Below are 9,366 nucleotides of genomic sequence, written 5' to 3' on the forward strand. Positions count from 1 at the left end.
TATGAAGTCTTAATAAAATACTTAATAGGGCTGAAACACACATACTAACTCAATGAAAATCTGTGTGTGTGTGTGTGTGTGAGAGAGAGAGAGAGAGAGAGAGAGACAGAGACAGAGAGACAGAGAAAAACAAAGAGAGAAATACATTTTTTACACATTTACACTATGGGCATTGCAGGCTTGAAATAGCAAAAAAATCAAACCAAAGTAAAATTCTAATAATGCAGACAAAGGAGGACAGCTGATTGAATCCTCCTTTGGTGCCTACAACCACCTAAAGTTCCCAAAGATACTTGAAAGAATCAGTTCACAAAAAGTTTCTCTACAAAGTATTTTCACTTTGGGAACTTTCCAGGTTTCAGGAATGCCCCACTCAAAGGGGAGCCAAAGCATTGTTTCCGGATTGTATCTACAGCTGTGTTTTTCCTTCTAATTAGTGGCCAATAAATTCTAGTTCTATCTTCATCAAAAATTTAACCCTTCCTATAATATGCTAAAACTCTGAACCAAAATGAAAGGTGCCTTCCCACTACTCTCAAATATGCCCTGCAACACAAAGAGAGATTCTGATGATGCTAGTTGTGGAACCAGGACTGGTCAAAGGGGGAACAAAAAGAATACATATGTTTTTGTTTGTTTGTTTGTTTTGTTTTGTTTTTGTTCTTTTCAGTGATCCTTGAGGCCACTGAGATCCCCGTTACTGGAATAATAACCTCACCAGTTGAGTATAAATACAAAACCTTATTCCCTAGAGCTTTCCCCCCTAACAGTTTTCATCACAATCTAATTGCAACAAAACATAACACTTTCACACAGAAGCCCCCGAGGACACACACGCTGAACTTTACCTGTTTTTATGCCGAGTCTTCAGCAAATTTCTTCCAAAGGGAGCCATGGTCCCCCAGGCAAGCGAATAGCAAGGACCGTATCTCAGAGTTATCTGGGGTGGGGGGTGGAGATATCTGGATTTCGAATTGGAGGGAGGAGGGCTGGAAGCTTCCTCTTCACCTCCTCAGACGGTCCTGGCTTTCAGCTCATTAGCAGCAGGCTCAGAGAGTTGCTGGTAGTTGTGCAATTGCTGCCTGACTTTGAACTGCTGGATTGTTGTGGCTGCTGCACCTTTGGAGACCTGCCCAGCTTCAGCCTCGAAGAAGGCGTTTGGAAGCAGGAAAAGAAAGAGAGAGAGGAGAGAGAGAGAGAGAGAGAGAGAGAGAGAGAGGAAGGGAGGGGGGCTCTATTGTGTTCTGTAGTTATTTGCAGACTTGTTAAACTTTAAGAACTGCCAACCCCACGGGCATGGTAATACCCATGGAATGGGAATTTCACTCCCTTGGGAAACCCCCCTCCCCCGCTTTCCACACCCAACCACACAAGGTGAACTGAACACATATAAAAGGATTAAAAGTAAATACCCCACCTCCCAACCAGCTCCAGTCTGTGAGAAGTAATCTGATCGTAGCAAGCAAGAGTGGGGGCCAAGAACTTTCTGTCTACCGATTCGACACAAAATCCCTTGCCCAGAGGAGGGGGGGAGGGGGTTCAGGGCTCTAAAATGCGTGGAGGAGGAGCGAAGCCGGAGACTGGATCAAGGTGGACTCAGAGGAGCCCCCGAGTTCAAGATTCTAAGAGTTTCCCCCAACCCCACGCATCCACACTTTTCAAGTTCATTTTCCGAAAGTTGAAGGACCTAAAAGACCAAAGCGCTCCAGGGCTGATCACAGCACGGGCAGTCAGAACCAGACGGGATTTGGGGTGTTTACACCGACCCCTGCCGCGTCTTTAACATTACTGAGATTTGGGGGCTGTGTGAGTTTGAAGGAAGAGCCAGCCAACTGTGTGCTCCTGCCTCTCAAGTAGTGAACTTGGAGGATTTCGTGGAACTTGAAGCGCGCAGTGAAGGTCTAGCGGTGAGAGGAGGCATCACCTGTTCCCACGCGAAATCGAACCCACGACCCGCGCAACCTGGCAGAGCTGGGCGACTAGACGCGGGTGCGGGAGGCCAAGGTGCAGTGACCACCGAACTCCCTTGCTCCCGCCACGCCGCCGTGGGAAAGCGCCGTCCAGGGGCCAGGGCCCGCATAATTTCCCCAAGGACATCGACGCTAGGATTTCGGGCCCCCCACCAACTCCTTTCCTGCTGACCCTGGTCCGGCCCCATCACTTCCCCTCCTCCCACCAACGCCAGCTAGGCTTCCCAGGCTAGGGGAGGGAGCCAGGGAAAGGAAGTCTAAGGACTGTGGGTTCCCTCTGGCTCACACTTCAAGCTAGCGGATCTCTGGACCTTGGCAAAGAAGCAGGCATACACTTTCTTTGAATCCTCCTCACTCCCAACAACAGCAACCAAAAGTGATCCTAAATGTTTCTATAAGTTTTATATGCATTGATTTAGACAAGATTTCACAGAGCTCAAAAAAATCATTTCCCCCCCAATAGTTACTATCATAATTGCTCTCCAGTTCTCCATATTTTATATATTTCTACATGTATATAAACACATATGCATTTTATATGACGTTATTTTATTTTAAATTTGTTATGTATTTTTTCTAATTGAACATAAATATTATATATAAATTCCAATTGTTATAAATTAGAAAACATTACAACAGCTAATCCCTCAATTCAATGACTTTCTCTTCTATTACTGGAAGAATGGATAATTTTAAGAAAATATACTCATCTTCTATTTTATTTTTTAAAGTTTACTCATTTTTGAGAGAGAGAGACAGAGCATGAGCAGGGGAGGGGCAGAAAGAGACACACACACACACACACACACACACAGAATCCAAAGCAGGCTCCAGGCTCTGAGCTATCAGCACAGAGGCCCAACTCACGAACCATGAGATCATGACCGGAGCTGAAGTTGGAGGCTTAACTGACTGACCCACCCAGGCACCCCAAAAATATACTCATCTTTTAAATGGATCTATGGTAGTGTTACCAGAGAAAGCCTTTAAACTACTAAAAGCAGAAATGATATGTTTTGTTTTATACATATATATTACATACACACACACAAACACACACACACACACTTTATATACAACATAAATAATCTTGAGTATACGTTAGTTTCAGTTTTTTATTTTATTTTACAAACACATCACAAAAACAATGATTTTAACTATTATGGATGATTGTCCAGTTGTTCTAAATTGTTACTGATAGTTCTAATAGTTACTGATTAATATAATGATTGCAGTCAATTTACAAAGAATTTTGCATTTACAAATATCTCTGTGTTTCCTGTAGTTTCGGTTCTCCACCCTTATTAACATTACTTGTATATACAGTTTTCATTTTTCATTAAGAGAGTTTTAATGGAACAAGAGGAAACAACATTACATCTTTATTAGCATAATCTTATGTTGAGTTTCAAGTTAGCACAGATGAATCTCATTTAGGATGTTATTATTCCTCACATAAAATATTCTATTAATACTATTATGACAAACCCTTTGATGGGTAAGAATTAAACACAAAGTGTTAATGTCCTTTAGATATTAGAAGCTGAAAGGAATAGAAAACATGGGCACTAATACTTAGATCGAAAAATAAGCAAGTAACAAATTAGAAAAAATAATAAAATCATGTTCTAAAATATGAACTTTAGGGGCACTTGGGTGGCTCAGTCAGTTGAGTGTCCTGCTTCAGCTCAGGTCATGATCTCATGATCTCGTGGTTCATGGTTCGTGGGTTCAAACCCACACATTCACACATGGGCTAGATGCTGTCAGCCTGTCAGTGCCCAGCCTGCTTCGGATCCTCTAGCTCCCTCTCTCTGCCCCTCCCCCACTTGTGCTCTCCCCAAAATAAATACATATTAAAAAATAAAGTAAAATAAAATAAAATATCAACTTTATAAGTAATCAGATATTATATGGATAGATTGAAATGAGGTCTTATTCTGCACCCACCAAATTGCATGATTTTTAAAATGATGAGGCCCAACTCTGTCAGTATGATGGTCAGATTGGACTACTCCTCATGAGTAGTGCAGATAGCCCTATCCCTTGTAGAAATGAATTTGGCTATATGTATCAATAACCTTCAAAATATTCGAAGTCCTTTATCCAAGTTTAATATCATATGAATTTTTCCCAAGGAAATAATCATTTTCATAAAAAACCTTATGCTTATTCACATTCATTTGACAACCAAATGATATATTATTTACAAAATGTTGACACATAGTATTAGACAAAGTACTATTTTTTGTACATGGTAGAGAATAGTGTGAAAAATTATCTCAACTTGAAAATAAGGCAAACTAATAAAAGTGTATCCTTTTAGTGATATAGTGGAGTATTGTCTAAGAGTTCCTCCCAAAGATTCTGCAATTCTCTGGAATAACACATTTTTTTAAACTCACTATTTATTATTGATTGGGCCCAGACTCTGTGAGATTAGGTGTTAAATTGCTTTGTTTTGTTTTTAAAGGTATATTGCAAATGAATTTCGTTCAGGTTATGGTTTTATTGCTCTATAGGATATCAACCAATTTAATTTTTTTTAATGTTTATTTTTGAAAAAGAGACAAAGACAGAGCACTATCGGGGGGAGCGGCAAAGAGAGAGGGAGACAGAATCTGAAGCAGGCTCCAGGCTGTGAGCTGTCAGCACAGAGCCTGACATGGGGCTCGAACTTGTGAACTGAGAGATCACAACCGGAGGGAAAGTCAGTTGCTCAACCAACTGAGCCACTCAGGTGTCTTGGACATCAACCAAATTTATACCCAACCTATTTTAATTTCAGCATATTTTTATTTTTATTCTTTAAATTTATTTATTTATTGTTGAGAGCAAGAGACCATGTGTGGAGGAGATGGGAAGAGGGAGAAAGAGAGAATCCCAAGTAGGCTCCATGCCCAGCAAGGACCCTTAGGCAGGGCTTGATCCCATGACCCTGGGATCATGACCTAAGTAAGCTGAAACCAAGAGTCAAATGCTCAATTGACTGAGCCACCCAGGCACCCCATACATTTCAGGTTTTTTTGAAAATTATACTTTTAATAACTCTAAGCTTGCATCAGTTTTTTTTTTCTGAACCAATATTAGTTTTCATAGAAGAAAGATGGTTACTTACCTCTGCAATCTCTACTTTTCTTAAAAGGTGTAATGTGTAAAAATGAGTTTTGATGGTAGAGAATAGAATAGTTAGAATGTCCTTGCACTCATCTATGAATATGAAGCTCAGGCAAAATAATGAGCTATTACCTTACATATTTAGATTAACATATGAAAAATCAACAATGGAAGATGGTACATTATATGTAACGAAAGAATGAATACTCTCCAATCAAAGGAAGATTATGTACTCTGTGGCTGAGTTGATATCAATAGCTAAACAGTATGAGAATATGTATTCTAATGGAAAACCTGTTTTGAAAGAGCAAAGAAAGAAAGAAACGAAGAAACAGAAAATAAGTATGTCAACTCTTCGTCTAATAAACCCAGCCTCTCTTTGTATTAGAAAGTTTTTTTTTAATTGAATTTTTCCCCAGTTGTATAGAGATACAATTGGCATGCATCACAGTTTAAGTTTAAGGCATACAGCGGGACGGTTGGACTTACAGATATTGTGAAATAATTACCACAATAAGTCTAGTTACCATCCATCAACTCAATAGGTACAATAAGAAGAGAAAGCAAAAAAGAAAAATATTTTTCCTTGTGATGAGAAGTTTGAGGCGTTACTCCCATAACAACTTTCATGTATATTACGCGGCAATGTTAACTAAAATCATCATGCTCTACTTTATATCCCTGGTACCTATTTATCTTGTAACTGGAAGTTTGTACCTCTTGACCACCTTTTTCCAAATCCCCCTCCCTCCACTGCCCCCCACCTCATTTCTCATAACCACATCAAGGCTTTCTGTTATTATGTGAACTTGTCTGCCTTTTAGCTCTAGCACATATGATTTCATTTAAAGAGTAGTAGATATAGGGATTTAAAAGTCATAAGTTTTGAAGCTACGTCGACAGGGATCCATGTCATAGCTCTGCCACTTTCTGGTAAAGATCATGGATAAATTAATTAACTGAAGCCTCAATTTTCTGATCTCCAAAATGAAAAAAAAATGATAATAATGCATTCTCATTTTCCATTAGATGCAAATTTAAAATAATTTTTTTTTGAAAATACTGTTTTGTGCCAATGTGTTGTATTCTTATTACCAGAAATTTACTCTTCACATTTTAATGATTACTTTGGCTTACTGGTATAGTTATCATACACATCGGTGCTGGTAAGAGCCAGTTTTCCCCAGGGCCTGTATAAAAAAACAAAAACACAGTAAAGCTGAGATGCTAGATCTTGGCTTATACACAGATACTTAACTCTGAGCTCATTTGTCACCACTTACATGGTAATCTGTGAGGAAATAACACACTACATGGCTTGCTATAATCAATCAGTTTATCTGATTTACTCAAAAGCCCATTCTCAATTAACAGAAGAATAGATATGGAGCCTGTTTTGTTTTTGTTTTTGTTTTTGTTTTTGACAACTGAAGACTCAGAAATAACTAAAACTGACCAGAAGAGTAAAATCAGACCTGGAATGAGAATCTCTGGACTACCAAGACATGGCAAAGGGCACTCTACTCATTAGAGCATTGTTTATAGTGGAAGGTAGAAAACCACCCCCAAAAGTTAGTAGAGAATAAGTAGCTAAACTGAACTCCAGAGCCATTATTATTAATATAATTGTGACGGCTCCAATGAGTATCCATCTTCTGAATTTCCCTCCTGTCTTAGTTGTTCCTGATAATAGAAATCATGTTTAAAAATTGGAATGGATGTGACTTTTCTCACAATGTTTTGATTAATGGGGTTGGTGTTATGGGTTGTGAAATAACCTATCTAAAAGATTAGAAATAAGTATCTTGTGTAGTTTAGGAAAAGCCCAGAAGCAGAGATTCCATTTCATCCCTTGAGTTCTATATTCCTTTGCTTCTCCAGAAAAGTTTAGAATGGCACTTCTAAGCTTTTGTAGGACTTATATAATAATGCGTCTAATTAGTCATCCAGCTTCAATAGGCAGCTCCAAGCTTTTAATTAATTAAACAGTATTTGAATAGCTGACTAGTTGGGTGTTGTCCAGATACCTGTGTCCTAAATAAAAGGCCAAATTTCTTCACTTACTAGCCTTGGCTTTTATTAACTCTAATGAGATAAAGTGACAAATCTGTATAAGGGTGGTTGCTACTGGAAATTGCTCAACTTCAAAGTGTTCAAAGTGTTGTGAAACACAGATACTTTAATAAAATTAGATAGGTGCATGTCAACGTATGAACACCCTCAAATATACATTCACTTACTACACAAAATAATAGAATCATTATATCCTGTTGTAGTGCTTTGCACAAATCACTTTTATGCCTGACATCTCATAATTATAATCTGCTCAGTAAAAAGAACATATTATTTCAATTTTATAAATAAGTAAACCAAGGTTTGAGCCATGGGATAAACTGATTTCACTATTGCTCAGAACAAAGAATAGTTAAACTGTAATCAAAGATGATTTTAGGGTAGGTAAGAAACAGATCAACTCTGTTTCAAATCTCTCATTATATAAATGAAGAATTTGAACCTCAGAAAAAATGCTCTTGCTCATGAACATGTGTTAGCATAGAGTAGAACCAAGAATAGAACTTGTGCACTATGTTAGTAACTCAGATACAGGTTTTCAGTTAACATATAAAACAGAACAAGATAAAAATCTAGGGATTTTTGTAAGCAGACCTTACAATTCATCCATGCCAGGACTCATTTTTCTACTAAGGAAAAGGTTTTTGAGTTCAGAAGAGAATAAATGAATATCCAAACTTCACACTTCACACAGTAGTAGGCTTGAAAGACAATTCTCAGTATTCTTTTTAAATTATATAACTGTATATACTCAGTCTCTTTGCAAGTATTTAAATAACATGGGTGTGAATTTCACAGGGCTAAATATCCTCTATTTCCAGTTCTACAAAGAAAGGAAATAGTTGTAATCCATTGATAAGAATTTTCATGAATTCATGAAACATTAGTACAATTAAAAAAAAAAACAGCAAGTCTTATAAAGATATATGATGTGCAAACAAACTAGATATTTGTTCTTTAAATTTTAATGTGTCAAAGACTAATGATTTTAAAATTCATAACTCTCCTTTAACAAATATGGGATAGATAGGGAAAGAAAAGGTATTACCATATGTTTCCAGTTGAGATATTAAGTTAAAATATTAGTTAAGATATTAAACCACTAGTTTAAGATATTAAACTACTTTAAGTATTAAGGCCAAGAAAAGGTTGATTCAGAGAATTGGTTACGAAGGTGTTGTAAAGAATGGAGAAACAGAAGCAGAATACCAAGAAGCTGCTGGCATATTTGTGCTGGAACCCATGAGCCAGCAATGACTTCTTAGGCGCTAGAGAAACTTCTTTGACCTTCCACTCCTGTTAGAAGGTCTCCTCTTTTCAAAAGCCCTGAAGTAGGTACTCCAACAGAGAAGGGCCAATATTTGCATGGTTCTTGTCTCCTCCTGCTTTTCAAACCTCTGCTAATATTTCTCAATGTTAGAATTTAAGGGTAAGTTGTCACTTAATCCTTTAGTTTGGCAAAGTGTCTCTGAAATACAGTTTGTGGACTTCTAACCCTGTTGGCACAGGAGGAAACACAGAAGGATATGGAGCTGAGAATAATTAAATCATGCACAATTTGACATTTGGTAGTTTTGCAATATATTGCTATTTGGAAGATTACAATGACAAAAGACACACCTTGTATGTATGAACTAAGTGAGGATAAAACAATTCAGGACCGTGGTACATACTTCCAAAGGAGAGAGGCTGAATAAAGGCAAAGCTATTGGATATGTCTGATTATATGATTGATGTAAATTTAAAAATATAACAATGGGTGCTCAGAACTTGATAGTAGAAAACTTCCAGTTAATATTCCCTTCCCTCAGGAAAGGAATAAATGTACTAAGAGAATGAACTACTGCCATATGAGGTCATTCCTACTGACTTAGATCATGAGTCCTGGAATCAGACATATCTGAATTTGAATTTGGCCTCTGTTATTTGGTGGCTCTGTGATATTGGGGCATTGAGTTATTTCAACTCTCTGAACCTTATTTTCCTAACTAACCTCAAATGGATAGAATCCACACCTAATATTATTGTTGTGAAAATTGCAATAGGTTGCATACATAGTACACTTAATACTTGACCAAGTACATAGTACTTGACCAATAAAGGTTAGCTCGATCTCCTGCAGTTCCTGCCACCTTGAGTTTGTATGATTCAGTTTAAGATTATTATGTTAGAATGGATTGTTCCTACACAGAATTAAGATCACTAA

At 37.7% G+C, this 9,366-nt stretch overlaps 1 protein-coding gene across 1 annotated transcript in view; it reads right to left on the minus strand.

Annotated features, from left to right (window-relative positions):
• RASSF9 (Ras association domain family member 9) overlaps positions 1 to 1,184 on the minus strand; it is a 31,268-nt gene extending 30,084 nt beyond the window's left edge. Inside the window, 1 exon segment of the mRNA XM_030323334.1 lies at positions 849 to 1,184. Coding sequence (XP_030179194.1) covers positions 849 to 895 — 47 coding nt within the window. The 5' untranslated portion in view covers positions 896 to 1,184.
• Positions 1,185 to 9,366: the final 8,182 nt, after the last annotated feature.

Source organism: Lynx canadensis, chromosome B4 (genome assembly GCF_007474595.2).
Source record: "Lynx canadensis isolate LIC74 chromosome B4, mLynCan4.pri.v2, whole genome shotgun sequence".
Lineage (NCBI taxonomy): Eukaryota > Metazoa > Chordata > Mammalia > Carnivora > Felidae > Lynx > Lynx canadensis.